Raw genomic sequence first — 16,775 nt, forward strand, 5'->3', positions numbered from 1 at the left:
TGTTTTTGCTTGCTTGGTCTGGGAAAGCACTATGTCTGGATTTCGGCCATGCAGGTGTCAAGACACAGAGCCCCAGTGGGGGAAGGGGAACAGGACCCCACATGTTTCTCTCTCTCCCCAGTGTTATCACATACACACCAAACAGATTTCTCGGGGCAGTTCCCTATTTGTGGCATGTTGGCTGTATCCCTCATTATTGACTTTCAGGAGAAATTTAAAACCCTCTTGTTCACTCTGCCATTTGAGGGCTGAAAGATACTGGCCATGGTAACCCTGCAAGTAGCAACTGTGGGGGTATGTGATTGATCTTAGATGGATTTGAAATTATTTAAATATACTTTTATTTTATTTTAAATTGTATTGTTTCAATGTTTTGATGTTTGCTACTCTGGGCTTCTTTGGAAGTGCAGAACAGAAACGTATTAAGATATATAATAATGATGAATATATTTCAAGTGTTCTAAGCACTTGATGTATGTGCATTATCTTAGTAATCCTAACAACTGACCTGTAAGGTAGGCTAGGAGTATTACTCCCATGTTGCAGATTGCTCCAAGGAGAGCGTGTTGTATGAGACCCAGCAGTGACTTTAGGCAAAGCTGAGGTCTCTGCTGATGGAGTTGCCAAAGTTAAAAAAAAATACCAGCTGCTCCACAGCTTTACCTGCAGAGACTAGGTCACACTCTTCTGGCTACAGAAGGTGGTGTTCAGGTGGGGAGAAGCACAATGGGAAATTAGAGAATACTTGACCTCCATTACATCTTTGTGATGGTCCCAGGCTATGGTCTGAAGGCACCTAAGGCCAGCTCCTAAGCAGGGTCAGGTCTGGTCAGTGTCTGGATGGGAGACCACCTGGGAGCCATAGGGAAGCCGCCTTGGGTTTCTATGATGAAAAGAAAGGCGGGGTACAAATGTAATAAAGGAAATAAAATAAATAAGACAAAAGAGATGATGCCAAGAATAAGATATTGTATGTATGCTTTTAGTGTAACACTCATGGAAATTTTTAGATATATTTTATAATTGCCATATTCTTTCTTTTTTTTTGTTTTGTATATGATTCATTTTGTTTTCATGTTATGTCTATTGTTTAGAGATGTATTGTTCAGTTATGTTTACTTAAAATGTGAATTATTGGTTTTCTCATTATTGCAATTGTATCAAATGTAGAATGTATATTGATTTTTATGTTGTAAACCACCCAGAGAGCTTCGGCTATGGGGCGGTATACAAGTGTAATAAATAATAATAATAATTAATAATAATAATAAAGGGTCAATGGTGGATCCTCCCCCGCCCATCAAATTTTATATTCAGAAGAGGAGTTTTCCTCAGGACTGCACCAGGGGTGGAAAGAGTTAAATTCACTCTCCATTGCTCCTCTGATGCCATTGAATTTCAGCACCTGCCTTCCTCCCTCAGCTGAGGCTGCTTGCATTTTGAGAGAGAAAAAATAATGCATTTAATGGCACCTGTGGTCCGACTTGCTGTTGCTGTGCTCTCCCAGCTCTCTCCAAAAACCAAACTGTTGGCCCTCCTTCCTGATTAACGTAGACTAACTACCACCCCACAACTTTCCATCAGTCAGTCGCCTGGAATCTACATCTTCCACTCTGCCCAACACCTTATGGAAGCAGGCAATGTTGATGAAGAAAAGTATCCTTGCACTGTCTCTTCAATCCATGTTCAGAGCTAAGGGGCTGGTGCTTCTGAGCAGCTCCATACCCTGAACTGTTCAAGGGTGAGAACAGGGCCCTCTTACGATGGCCCTGCTTTCGTGCCAAGGATCACGACCAGCCCTCGCCCCCTCTGCGCAACTACAGGCTCCAGAAGCCCTCACTTGATCTGCTGGGAATGACATTTGTTCACTCTGCATCCGCCTGGTCTCCACTGGTTTGTTCTCTAGATTAAAGATATAGCTGGAAAAACGCCATTGTCCTACAACCTGTTATTAACAGTTCAAAGTGAGCTTCTCCGGCAGGTGAAATAGCAGGCTGGCTGGGTGCTGCTGTGGCACCTGAAACATTCACATGTGAGCATTTACGTGTCCTGTCATGAGATGCCCAATGCAGCGCACACATCAGAGCTGAGAGGTTTCTCATCTAGACTTACGTAGGAGGCAAAAAAGAATTACAGCTCCAGCAACTTCTACTAGCAACCATCTTAAGGTTCAACAGGGCATTCCCAAAAGACAAGCAGAGGTTCCTGAGATTTACCACGGTCAGGAAGCAGAAAATAAGGGATTTAATGGCAGGTAAATAGGGACATTCTGAGCACATGGCAACATCCACTGTGCCTGTCTCATCCCCGATGCCTTCAGCCCTTTGAACCTCTGCTGGAGTTTGACCAGGGTGCATCCCATCTGGAGCCGGGCCTGCCTGGGGAGAGGGGAGGGGGAGAGGGAGAGGGAGAGAGAGAGAGAGAGAGAGATTGCACCCTCTTTACCTTTTCACACGGCACTGCTGGGCACTGCACACGACCCACCGCAATATTTAACAGGGACTCCACGGTGCCTTGGGGCAAGACGCCTTCTTTGCTCAAGGACAGGAGAGTCCACAGCTCCAGCAGGGCTGGCTCCAGGCTGGCTGGCTCTGTGCCATTCCCTGGCATCGCAGCCCTTGTCAGGCAGAGGAGAATGAGGGCTGTCCAGGGGAGCAAGGCCATGACTGGGGAGGCCAAGGCAAGGATTCCTCCTGGGGCTTTGAGAGGCACAGCTGTTGCTGCTGCTGCTGCTGCTCGAAAGGGAGGCTTCTCCAGGAAAGGCTTTGGACAGGTGCCTTGGTGATCTAGACTCTTGGCTGCCCCGCTCTGCCGCCTCCTATGATTGGCTCAGGGTGAGATTGCCTCAGGTTAACCATTCCACAGAACCTGTCCAGCTCCGCAGATCCCTCACCTTGATAGAGAGGCAGGTCTTGGCAAGAAGAGACAACGCTAGCAGCTGTAGCTGCAGCCCCTGTGACTTACAGAGGGCCACCAGGAAGAAGCAGGCAGCTTCCAGCCAGGAAGGAAACATGTGAGCTCCAGCCTGTTGCCCAACAGTCCTCGTGAGCTCACCCACCGCACATCCCATCTGGAGCTGAAGGGATGCTCCACTGTTACCTAACCCAGGGTGTGAGGATAGTGGCGGTGAAGGGGATGGGTGGAAACTCCGTGGCTCTTTTCGCAACCAGCACTAAGATCCCTTTTCAGCCCAGAATGAGTCATTTGTGTGACTTTGGTGTAAAAACAGACCTGAAATACTACTGGCCTAGCCAGAATTTTATCCCCCTGCCCTGGCCAGATGCCAGTACTGAAGGATGTAAAGATTACTGTGTGTGTGTGAATGTGTATTCAGTGTTGTTATTGTTCTGTACTTTCTGTGAGAGGCATTAAAAGATTTCCAGAAGAGTAGCCATGTTAGATTTTTGGAAAACAAGCAACAAAAGAGGCTTGTTGGCACCTTAAAGACTAACAAATTTATAGTGGCATAAGCTTTTGTGAAGTGGACTGGAGTCCAGGAAAGCTTATGTTACAATAAATGTGTCTTTAAGGCACCATAAAACTCTGTTGCTTTTGCATTCAGAGAGAGATATGATACTTGCCAGAGGAAGACACTCAGTGCATGATTGTCAGAGGTATTTTGCCCTTAGTTCCTTTAAAAAAAATACTTGGGAGAAAGTACTTTGGACATGCTCAGAGGATATTGGCCTAAAGTACCAGAAGTTTTGAATACAAAAGGGGACAACTTGAGAAAGAAATCAAAAAAGAGCTATTTTTAAATAATCAAATGTACATTTCAGGGAATGTAGGTTTTTCATCTGCAGGGACTACAGAAAAAGAAAAAGATATAGACATTGCTTCTGTCTAAATAACATTTATGGGACAAGAAGCCCTGAACTAGGAGAAAGAGGTTGTTCAGATACAACAAGGGTTGACTTTGAAGAGCTGTGCACAGGGGGATTTTGCAGGTGCAGTATGTCTCTGGGAATACACTATAAAAATAGCATAAAGTTGGTGGTTTATATGTATGAAATTATGGCTGGGTGTGACATTGTGAGGACTGGTTATGCACCTGCCAACATGCCTTTTCCTAATCAACTATTAAAGCTTTCTTCTTCATCCTGGCCAGTAGTGTAGTGGCAAATTCAGAGGTGCAGGGTCCCTTCACAATAGTCACACCATGCCCCCAGGATTCCCAGTCTCTTCTGCAATGACAGAATTATAGAACCAGAATACAACTGCTGTGTGCATAGGCTCCTGGTCTGTCTCTCTTTCTTTCTCTGGGGGCTAACCATTGCCAGAAATGTTTTGATTTTAAGAATTCTGAAATGAAGTTAACCCGCTCCCCATTTATGCTGATTGGCTAGTACATAGGGACCCTGCTCCCAAAAAGGGAAGAGGTCTATGACCCCTCACGACCCTGGATGGCTACATCCCTGATCCTAGCCCTCAGGGATCAAGCACCCAATGATCCTGGTCCACTTAGCTTTCTTCTGCTCTAACCATTAGGAACTACAACCCTCTTTCAGCTGCTAGGGATGAAACCTAGATGTCCTGGCTTATCCACCTGTTCCTCCACCACACCCTTTTTGCAGAAGTTAGAAGAGCTCAGGGGCCTTTATTTTAAGAACATAAAAGACATTCCTTGGCAACTCTATCATCTGTCCTTCTGGCTGAAGTATCCAGACAAGCAATTAGCAGGATGGGTCTTTAATGGGGGACAGAGGCTTGCTTCACACAGCATATTTTTGGAGGTGCAGCTATAGTGGACTATTTCAAAAAATGTGTACACCCAGAATCCTTCACATTTCCTGCTCTGCCTGAAGATATTCCCTGAAAGAAAGAACAGGTGTGTGTCTTCACCTGCCTCTCTCTCCAAGGATATCAACACAGTGCCCTGCGTCACCTTACAACAGATTAACAAGTTTATTATGGAATGTTTCATGGACTACAATTCACTTTATCAGAGTTGCAGGCATATCTGCTTTGGGGGGAGAGGATTGAAAGGTCAGAAGGAATGAAAAGCAAAAAGTACAGAGATAGCCATAAGTACTTATGCCATAAGTAACCCTTGGAATACACAAAACCTTTGTGTTTGGCAGCAAAGACATCCTGGCCTTGGTAAGCCAATTAACACAGGTTGTGTGATAAAAAGTGATTGTCCCAGTTCATTCCACAAGTAACTGCACTGAGAAGTTATATGTAGGAGCAGAGTTTTTCAAAAACAAGGGTAAAAAGGTAAAGGTGTCTCCGCAAAAAGTCATAAAAATGTGGCAAGCTTTCAAGCTCAGCAGAACTCTTAAAGAAAGGTCTTTGGAGTATTGTTAGTCAAATGGACCCAAACCTGAGCAGCAGAACTTCAAGGGATTTCAACAACCCAGCACAATTTTCCTGGGCATTGCAATATATTTATTTATTTATGGTACATTAATAACCTATAATAATTGTGTCCATCACTGATTCCACCCCTCCACCCCGGGAGTCAATGGCTTTTGAGAGAGAGAGAAATGTTCATCACCCCTGATTTATGTATACCCTTTATTATTGCTTTTTCTGGTTTGATAAAGGCTTGAAGTGAAAAACTCTTCAAAACCAAGAACTGAATGAGAAAGCATCGTGTAGTGGCTGAGAAGCCTGGGGAGTCCTGAGATCAAGTTTCACTTCTTTCAGGAACTTGTTAGGTGGCCTTAGGCAAGCACCTTTGCTCTCCCAGCTTCAATATTATCCTTTCCCACGCACTGCCAGTAGCCTATAATATGGGATGGTAATAACAGTGGACTACCTTTCAGCATTGTTGTAAGGATTACTGAGCTTGATTAATTTATTTACATTTATATGCCACCTTTCGTTCAAGGAGCTCAAAGTAGTATCCATGATTCCCTCCCCCTCTCACTTTTATCCTCACAACAACCCTGTGAAGTAGTTAGGGCTAAGAGATCATGACTGGCCCAAGGTCACCCAGGGAGCTTCATGGCTTTGTAGGGATTCGAACCGTCGTCTCCCAGGTTTTAGTCCAACACTCTTACTGCTACACCACCCTGGCTCTCTAGTGCATGGAAAGTGTTTTGATTGCTATAAAAGGGCTACGTAAATGCTCAGCTTATTGATATATCTAATTTACAAATGCAACCAAGAGTCTTGTGGAACCTTAAAAGCATGTGGATCTGGTGAAAGTTTTTGTGGATTAGAACCTCCACCATGAAATCTGATTCTACAATTATAAATCTGCTAGTCTTTAAGGAGCCACCAGACTCTTTGTTGTTTTTGCTGCATCAGACACAACAATGCTACGGGCTACCCCTCTTGAACCTACAGAAGAACAAAAGACCTGCAAGATTGGTTGTTGAAAATTATTATTATTATTGTGTAAATAATAATGGAGCTTTGCCACTATGCACTGATCTCACATAAATCCTCTCTGGCAATATTCCTGCATATTTCTATCTTTAATGTTTGGATGAAATCAGAAAGACTTCAAGTGCGAGAACATCAAACACAAAAAAGAGCCTCTCTTTTGTGCTTAAATTCATGATGCTTAATAGGCAGAGTGATGTAGCCAAGACAAACAGCACAATCCATTCTGGTTGGGTGGTTGTAATCCTGGGCCCACCTTTAAAGATAATAACCAGAGGCCCGCTTGGAACAACAGTTCCTGCTTCACTCAGGATTAACCCACTCCCTGGGACTCAGCTGCGCTAAGGCCCAAGGGAGCAAAGGTAAACTTCCACCCCTAAGCGCAAAAGCACAGGATGGAGGAGGTTATAACACTGATTCCTCAGCCTCCCTGCCATCAGGAAGACATTACTCATGCAACAGATGCTCAAGTGATAATCATCCTCTGAGCATGAGCAGAATGCTGTCCCTTATACCTGAGTGAACAACCATCACCTCTCTCTCTCTCTCTCTCTCTCTCTCTCTCTCTCTCTCTCTCACTCACTCACTCACTCACTCACTCTCTCTCACACACACACACACACACACACACAGATTTTGAGAGAAGGAATTTCCGGAACCACTTGAACTGTCTGCTCTCCCTATCTTAGCAAATAAGTACAGAACACAACTCCAACCTATAATTCCAGAAGAGTGGCTCTGGAAACAGCAAAGAGGTTTTTTTCTGGCATCTTTAATCAATGTCAATGGACTGCCTTCAAGTTGATTCTGACTTACAGCGACCCTATGAATAGGGTTTTCATGAGGCTGAGAGGCAGTGACTGGCCCACGGTCACCCAGTGAGCTTCATGGCTCTGTGGGGATTCGAACCCTGGTCTCCCAGGTTAAGACCACATTTATTGTGCAGAAGATTTGGTTGATTAAAGCCTGTTTTCTGGGATGCATGAAGGGCAACCAGAATGATCAACAGGACAGAGCAACTCCCCCATAGGGAAAGGTTACAAGATTTAGGGCTTTTTAGTCTGGGCAAAAGGTAAGAGGTGACATAACAGAAGTATATTGAATATGCATGATGTTGGAAAAAGGGAACAGAGCTGTGTTTTTCTTCCTCTTTCATAGCTCTAGAACCTTGGTGCAATGAAGCTGAATGTCAAAAGCTTCAGGACAGAAGAAAGTAGTTCTACATTCAGCACATAGTTAAACAATGGAATTTGGTTCCACAAGAAGTGATGATGGCCACCAAATTGGATGGCTTTAAAAGTAGATTAGATAAATTCCCAGAGGATCAGGTTATCAATAGCTACTAGCCACAATGGCTATGCTCTGCCTCCACTGACACAGGCGCACTACGCCTCTGAACACCATTTGCTGGGAATTGCTAGCAAGGAGATAATAGAATCATAGAATAGTAAAGTTGGAAGGGGCCTATAAGGCCATCAAGTCCAACCCCCTGCTCAATGCAGGAATCCAAATCAAAGCGTTCCTGACAGATGGCTGTCCAGCTGCTTCTTGGATGCCTCCCAGTTCCCAATCTGTAAAATAAGAACACCAGAGACCCACCTTGCAGGGTTGTTGTGAGTTTGATGAAGCCTGTATAAGCACTTCAAATATTAAAAGTCTAATTGCTCAGCAGAGGTCCTCTTGGAGTTGGTGGGCAAAGGGCAGTTTTAAAAGATGTAGGTGCTTAATTTAATTAACATTCAAAGGAGAAACTGCTGGCAGGATCCCTGGAAATACTTTGAAAGCTGCTCAAGGTGGTCTAATCTGACACTGATTAAACATTAAATTCAAAAGGAATCTCAACTGTACTGAGAAGACACTGTTCAAGAATAGTATAGATATAGGGTTGCCAGGTCAGAAGCATCCCAAACCCTGAGATTTCAGGGGTGTGCCCTAGTGATGTCATAGAAGTGGTCCCTTGTGATGTCATAGGGGGCAGGCTCTAGTGATGTCATTAAGCATGATACATTACGCATCAACCACAGTTGCTTGGAACATACTACTCAAACAAAAAAATTCTCTGATTGGAAATTAGGGTAGAAATCTTAGCTAAATGAGGGGGTTCCCATGTCCAGCTGAAGTCCCAGGATCATTCTTTCTCACCTCCTTAGGGAGCCTGGGTAGGGAACATTTAATCTAGTCTACTTGCTTCTGGCAAGAAGGGTTTCAGTGCCCTCAGGCCTGGCCAGTCACCAGAAGGCCGTTGTGGGAAGAAAGCCTAGTGTTGTGGAGATGTTCGATGGGAGCACTCAGGATTAAAGATGCTCTTGAAGGCTGCAATTCTAAACACACTTACTAAGGGACTAACCCCCATAGAACTCAACAGGACATAATTCTGAGTAGATATGGTTTATTTATTAGATGATTTATATCCTGCCCTTCCTCCCAGCAGGAGTTAGGATCGTGCTGCCGGTAAGGTTTGACTAGGGATTCTCTGCAAAGATATCCATATCCAAGCAGGGTTGGCAACTCTCTGCCTGGAATGTGGCTGCTCAAAACGTCTTTACAGACTTGACCCTTCACTGCAGAGAGAGGTTTGAGAAATGAGTAAGAAGATTCTCTACCCTTTCCTGCCTACCCTGTGGGCTGCCATAAACTCACGTTGACAGCCAGCCCAATGTCAGTGAGTAATAATTGACAGAGAGAAAACATGCATGGTTTGATCTACCTTCACAGGCAGTAGCTTGGGAACAACAGCAATTGAAGCCACACTTCCCAGTACAGTAGGGCCCCACTTATACGGCGGGTTAGGGACCAGGCCCCCGCCGTAAAGCAGAAATCGCCGTAAAGCGGAACCCATTGACTTAAATGGGCCATGTCGCACGAAAATGCCGCAAAATGCCGCAAAACGGCAAAATTGGCTTTAAAACGGGGAATTTCCCCTGATTGAAAGCTGCCGCATCAGTGGAACGCCGTAAAGCAGAACGCCATAAAGCGGGGCCCTACTGTATGTGAATTCTCTTTTTGCCACTATTGGGCAAGAGACAAACTGTCATGCAAACAACAAGGTGCATCATCAGTGGGTTTAAGGAGGTTGAGCTGAGTGCATGGAACCACTGTTGTTGCTTCTATGGATGTAAGAGAGTGAGGTCAGAGGTAAATGAAATGCAAATGTTGTTATATGCCTCCAAGTTGATTATGACTTATGGCGACCCTTTGAATCTTTTTTGGATGTATTCATAGGGTTTTCATGGTAAGAAGCATTCAGAGGTGGTTTGCCATTGCCTTCCTCTAAACCTAAGGTACCCGGTATTCCCAGGCGGTCTCCCATCCAAGTACTAACGAGGCCTGACCCTGCTGAACTTTTCTTTCTTTCTTTCTTTCTTTCTATATCGCCCCATAGCCGAAGCTCTCTGGGCGGTTCTTCTGAGAACAGACGAGATCAGGCTTGTTCAGAGTAGTATGGCCGTAGGCAAAATACAAATAGAAAAAAAACTAAAGACAGTGATGATGTCCTAAATGCAATACCATACCAACCACAACAAGATTCCTATGAGTAAGGCAGAAAAATCAGCATCCCACAACCAGTCAGGGTTCCTAACCAAAAACCAACATTAAAAAAACCTGGAAGCCAGTCAGCCAAGGTCACAGAAATCCCCATGCACCACCACCTGACCCGGAGGCTGCAGTTAATGCAGAATGCTGTGGCACGATTGCTGACACGTGTGAGACACTGTCAGCACATAATACCTCTGCTCTGAAATCAGCACTGGTTATTGATTTGCTGCCAGGTCAAGTTCAAGGTATGCTTTCCATGTTACACTAGGGCCCCACTCATATGGTGGGTTACATTCCGGACCCCCGCTGAAAAGCGAAAACCGCTGAAAAGCAGAACTCATTGAATAGAATGGTGCTCGACGCCCAAAAACTGCCATAAAAGCGGAACAAGCGCCGTATGAGTGGGGCTTTAGTCTAATTGCATCTAACTGAGACTGCCACATTAGCGAAGCACTGTAAAGCGAAGCATTATAAAGCGGGGCCCTACTGTACAAATGCTACACAGTACTTGTTCTGCTCCTGTAAGAAATTAATCCTTTAGTGTGGCAGAACCTACCCTTTGGAACTCCCTGCCTATTGACATTAGGCAGGCGTCTTCATTGTACCCTTTTTGGCACCTGCTAAAACTATTTTTTTGTTTAGGCAACAACCCCCCCCCCCAGGCATGTAGTAGCTATTATGTTTTTTATCTGTTTTTATATCATTGTTGGTTTTATTATTTTGAATGTTTTTAAATACCTGTTTTTAACTTTTTTTGCCAATAATTTTATTATTTTAATTCCTTCTGTAAACAGCTTTGATTTTTTTATATATATAATACAGCGGTATATAAATGTTGTAAGTAAAATACATAAATAAATTTCAGAGTCACTGTGGCCATTGGGTCTCTTTCCTCTTTTAGGAACAAAGGAATCTGCCTTATACCGACTCAGGCCATTTGGTACCATCTAGCTCAGTACTGATGACATGGACTAGCATTGGCTCTCCAGGATTCCAGGCAATAGTCTTCTCCAGAAATTGAATTTTGGACCTTTGCATGCAAAGCATGTGCCCCACCATTGAGCTACATCCCTTCCCCTGTTTAAAAAAGTATCTTTTAAAATTGTTCTTTTCAATTCACTAATGAATGCACCGCATACCTAGGGCAGATCCACACCATGCAGTTACAAATTACATTTGAAGCACATGAATCCCACCGAATCATGGGAGCTGTAGTTTGTTAAGGACGGGGGGAACTATAATTGTGAGGGGGAAACTACACTTCCCAGGATTCTTTGAGGGAAGTCATTCACTTTAAATGCAAGTTGGTTATGCTTTTAATGTATTTTGTGGATCTACTTCATAAGCTTTGCCTGCATATAAATCATTTTAATTAATTTTCTAAAATGGAAATCAGCTACAAAGTTTACTGAGTAACCATGGGCTATGCAAAATCTCTCAGTATAACCTGCCCCTCAGGGTTAAAACAACAGAGGGGGACCATGACCACCTTAAGGAAGAAGGGCACACTTAAAATGTAGAGGAAATAATAATTTGTAAACAATAATTTACAACCATAGTGTGAAATCAAATACATATTGAGCCATAGTATGAAGAATATGGTATTTAGTATAATATATAGTATTTATATAAGCATGAATGTCAAAGATGTTTGACATTCACAACCTGTAAAGCTATTTATAGTGCAACCCTGTGCATGTTTGCTCAGAAGCATACAAAACCAGGGAAGCATGCACAGGACTGCAACCTCAAGTGATAAAGAATTTCACTCACCCAACCCAGAATTCAAACTCATGTCACTTTAAGCTGTTTTGCAACTGTTTAATACTTGTTTTACGGTTATTGGATTTTGTGTTTAATTTATTTTTATTTCCATTTTGCATTAACATGTATTTAGTTGCAAAATAATACCAAAAAACTATTAACTCCCTTTCCCTCCCTTTTCCCAACCCCTATCACCCCCTTCCCTCCCTTTCCCTACTGACTATTAACTTTCAAGATTTTTGTAGTAAACTTCCATTCTTAAGCTATCCACAACGATCTGAAAGGGTAAGGCACTGGTCCCAAACTAGTGTCCGTTGTAGCAGCCAAGATAAAAGTTCACCATTCCGCTTCAAAAGAGTCCTTACTTTTCTTTTTTCCCTCCACCGTTCTTATTTTCTGTGTTAGCGTCCTGTCCATGTATCAGTTTATTTGGATTAAACCCCTGCATATTCAAATTCAAGTCTCCTCCTAGAATTATATTTGCCTCTGTGAATTTGTTTAGTTTTCTCAACAATTTTTGGAAGAATTACATTTGTTCTTTGTTTGGGGCATAGCATGTCACAAATGCAGTTTTCATGCCCTCTTCCAATATTCCTTCTACAAAGATAAATCTACCCTGAGTAGGGTTGCCAGGTTCTTGGCCTGAGACTGATCCTGTATCTTTAGGAGAAGATAAAGTCAGCCGAGTGGAGGTGTTCTTGCAACCCTGTAATGAGAAAAACCACAAGGTGGAATTCTCCCTTCCCCCTGCCCAACTTTTAAAGATACAGAAGGGCTCGGTTGCCAGGCATTCGGTTGCCAGGGTAAAAAGGCATTCATCCTTTGACACACTCCTGTTAAAGCTCAATGAACATGCAAAGGTGTGGATTCATCAGCTTGCAACCTGAGCCGAGTTCTTTCCGGGATGAGAGATCAGGTTAGGGGCAAATAAACCGACATCACTTTATTTCTTCCTTAAGTCATTTTTAACCCAACATTATCAATAAAAGTCAGAAGGTAAAAAATAAGATGACCTATAAAAAAATTCAAAATATACATAAAATCAGCTGTTAAAGATATGCATTATTTTTAAAAATCTGTATTAAAATATGTCTCTTTCTTATGTTCCTGGGGGAGAGGGTAATTTCCACTGGGCAAAGCCTCCTGCCACGCCTTCCTCTCCTCCTCCTCCTCCTCTTTCCTCCGTCTTCCTCAAGTACCTTTGCTAACTTCAGTGTTTGCTCACTTTCTCAGGCCCAGTAAGAAGTGCAACCTTATCTTGCTTTGTTGCTTCCATTAATGGGAAATTACCCCGAGCTCTTTCAACATGAAGGGGCCTTGGAGTGCTTTACCTGGAGTGGGGAGTTCCCCAGCAGTATCAGACCTGCCCGCTTCCTCATAGCTGGGATGTCTCACCCCACCACAAATATCCATGAGAAGAAGAGCAGGGTGTTTTTGTGTGTGGAGCGTGAGCCAATTGCAAAATCTGGGCATTGCTCGGTTCTTGGGGGTGGGGAGTCAGGCTAATTTGCCCTGAAGTCTGTCTATTTCTTACTGACGGATACATATGTTGTTGTTGCTCCAGAGGGTTGGACCTGAACCAGCGGATCCCAGTAAAGGATTTAGACTAAATAAGAGAAAGGACTTCCTGATGGTCAGGACAACAGTAGAACCAACTTTCCTTTCATAGAGGTTTTTAAGCAGAGGCTGGATGGCCACCTAGAGGTGTTGTAGCAGTAGATTTCCTGCACTGGCAGAGGGTTGGACTAAATGACCATTGAGGTACCACCCCACTTTTCTATTATTTTACTGAAAATAGGACAAGTTCTAGTGGCTATAAAAAGTGGTCCCAAAATGGGCATTTCCCATCGTTGGTGCTGCATTCTGTAAAGTCGTTCCCTCTGCCATATGTCATGCACCATTCACCAGCTGCTTCAGATGTCAAAACATTCCTTGTTGCCCAGGCTTTCCTTGGACCCTGCTGTTACTGAATATCTGTTTTTATCTCTTTTTATAATACTGTTTTGCTGATGATGTATCTCTGTTTTAACAAACTGTTTTATTGTTGTTATGATGCATTTTTTTGCATACCGCTTAGAGATTTCAAAATATTAAATGCTTTATAAATGCTTTTAAATAAATAAATAAATAAATAAATAGCAAAAAGGTACATTTATTATTATTTTTTAAAAGCATAGAGGCCAGTTCATGTTGAGCTCTAGTCTGCACAGGCAAGGCAGAATTAGCTTGCTGCACAGGACACAGAGGTTTACTGACAAAACAGTTCCAGTAAGGCAGCAAACAGGAATGAAGAACTCCGACACAGTCCAGCTTCGTGCCAGTAACAGAAATCTTTATCAACGTGCAGTTAACAAATACATTCACCAACATTACATGCTCCCACTATCCCCACACACACAGCCTGGGTCTCTAGGCTTCTAATTTATAGCCAGTAGATTAGATCAGTTGCAGCTGTGTGTCCTTGACTAATTGCATAGCTTTTAACCCATTCCCAACATGGGGAATGACTCAGCTTAAACATGAGCTAACAGTTCAGCAACAAAAGAAACTGCTGGAGTGGTAGGGCAGAGAATCTTCTTCTATGGAAAGCTAAAATCATATGTGTGCTTAAAGTGTTTTTCACCACTTGGGGATCTCTCTCACACATACAAACTTCAGTCAAATGCACAACTCCACCATTCACATTATGCTTTTTCTCCTGGCTTAAATATCCATATAGCTGGTATAGCACAGTGGGGAGGAGAGCCTGCCTGGGAGTCCAGAGTCTGTGAGGTCAAATCCCCGCTCGGGTCTCCTGGGTGTCAAGGGCCAGCTAAAGATCACCCCACAGGGAGTGGCTCAGGGGTAACGTGTCCTGCCACCTGTGCAGCCATGGGCAAGCTGCATAGTCCCAAGGAACCCAGTTGCCCCCCAGCTGGCAGTTGCGGACAAGGAAGGGGCTGGCTTGTGCAGCTGTGGCAAGCTGAGCAGGCCCTAGCCAGCTGGGGAGGACTTGCCTCAGAGGGAGGCAATGGTAAACCCCCTCTGAATGCCACTTACCATGACATCCCTATTCATAGGGTAGCCATAAGTCAGGATTGACTTGAAGGCAGTCCATTTCCATTTTTTAAATATCTATATGACTGTGTTTATTTATTAATTTATTGTATTTATATACCGCCCCATAGCCGAAGCTCTCTGGGCGGTTTACAGTAACTAAAAACATTAAAAACAAATATACAAATTTAAAGACACATCTTTTAAAAACAATTTAAAACACAATTTAAAACATTTTAAAACACTTGCTAAAATGTCTGGGAGAAGAGGAAAGTCTTGACCTGGCACTGAAAAGATAACAGTGTGGGAGCCAGGCGCACCTCGTCAGGGAAATCACTCCATAATTTGGGGGCCACCATTGAGAAGGCCCTCTCCCCTCTTGCCATCCTCCGCGCTTCCCTTTCCCCCGAAAGATTTTAGGCAACCTGTGTGTCTAAAATTGTATAGTATGGTCATCCCACTTCTGTCTAGGCCTTGACCAACAATCCCTCCCCCCCCCCATCCATATGTTATCTTTGGAGATTGTTCCATAATTGTCCATTAGTAGAAGGTGGATCCTTTGCATGTTCTTTGTTTTTAATGTATTGAATTAAGCAACACCAGTTGTTTATTTACTGAAGAACATAAGAAGAGCTCTGCTAGATCAAGCCAAAGGGGGCCCATCCAGTCCAGCATCCTGATCTCACAGTGGCCAGCCAGATGCACAATGGGAAGCCCACAAGCAGGACCTGAGTGCCTCTCCCCTCCTACGGTTTCCAGCAGCTGAGATTCAGAAGCATACTGCATCCGACTACGTCAGACCCTGAATTTGTCAGTGCATGAAGTCTTTTTGATCATCTGTAAAAATGTCAGCAATGCTAGTTCTGGGTCACATGTTATTCTTTGGCCTGTTGTTTCTCCAATTTCCTAACACACCATATCCAAAATGTTCCCAATTGGTCGCATCTCCTCCAACAGTATGAACTTTGGCACAAGCAGAAAGTTTTGGCACAGGCAGAGCACGTTTGTCCAAAGAACCAATCAACAGTGTATGCAACAACAATAACAACACCCCAACAATGACTGTGGCAGTGTGGCAGAGCAGATAAATAGTTAACACAGCAATCTAAACCCTCTTTGTTCTGAAGGTGGGGTGGGGATTTATCTGCTCTGCCACACTGCCACAGTCATTGTTGGGGTGTTGTTATTGTTGTTGCATACAGGGTACTATCCTCTCCCCAGTGCTATTTAACATGTATATGAAGCCATTGGGAATGGTTATGCAACAACAATAACAACACCCCAACAATGACTGTGGCAGTGTGGCAGAGCAGATAAATAGTTAACACAGCAATCTAAACCCTCTTTGTTCTGAGGGTGGGGTGGGGATTAGGTTTGACAGAAGTGTCACTCTACCCAGCCAGCTGGCCTCTGTTGGCTTTCCTCTAGCCACCGCTTGGGGAGTGACACCAGCTGGCATGCCGCTCTTCCTTCCGCCTGCTGAACGCATAGGTGGGTGGATGTGTTGCTGGTAGAATCCTGGTGGCAGCAGCCAGCAAAAAAACCAACAACACCCAAATGATCTGACTCCCCACAGTACCTTCTGCCCTGGCTGCCATGCATGCTCTGAAAACCCCTGCTGGGCGGTGGAGGGAGGGAGCAAATGGGAGTTAGGATTACTCCCTTAATAAATGGAAAATGGAAATGGACTGCCTTGATCGGGTCACTAGCCTAGTAGATGGTGGAAATGCTGTAGATGTCATCTATCTAGATTTCAGCAAAGCGTTTGACAAAGTCCCCCACGACCTTTTGATTAGCAAACTGGTCAAATGCGGACTAGATGGAAATACTGTCAGGTGGATTCACAACTGGTTGGAAAACCGTACTCAAAGAGTGGTCGTCGGTGGCTCTGCTTCGGACTGGAAGGAGGTTTCGAGTGGAGTGCCACAGGGTTCTGTCCTGGGGCCGATACTCTTCAACATTTTTATCAATGACTTAGATGACGGGGTGGAGGGAAGCCTTATGAAGTTTGCGGATGATACGAAACTGGGAGGGATAGCTAACACAATGGAAGACAGGAATAAAATCCAAAGGGACCTGGATAGACTAGAAAATTGGGCTGAAAT

The 16,775-nt window shown here is 43.8% G+C and overlaps 1 protein-coding gene across 1 annotated transcript in view; it reads right to left on the reverse strand.

Annotated features, from left to right (window-relative positions):
* The window catches only part of SLC39A4 (solute carrier family 39 member 4), a 38,269-nt gene extending 35,213 nt beyond the window's left edge, over positions 1–3,056 (reverse strand). The window contains exon 1 of the mRNA XM_061607131.1: positions 2,446–3,056. Coding sequence (XP_061463115.1) covers positions 2,446–2,664 — 219 coding nt within the window. The 5' untranslated portion in view covers positions 2,665–3,056. The remainder of the gene's footprint in view (positions 1–2,445) is intronic.
* Positions 3,057–16,775: the final 13,719 nt, after the last annotated feature.

Source organism: Rhineura floridana, chromosome 1, assembly GCF_030035675.1.
Source record: "Rhineura floridana isolate rRhiFlo1 chromosome 1, rRhiFlo1.hap2, whole genome shotgun sequence".
NCBI classification, from domain to species: domain Eukaryota; kingdom Metazoa; phylum Chordata; class Lepidosauria; order Squamata; family Rhineuridae; genus Rhineura; species Rhineura floridana.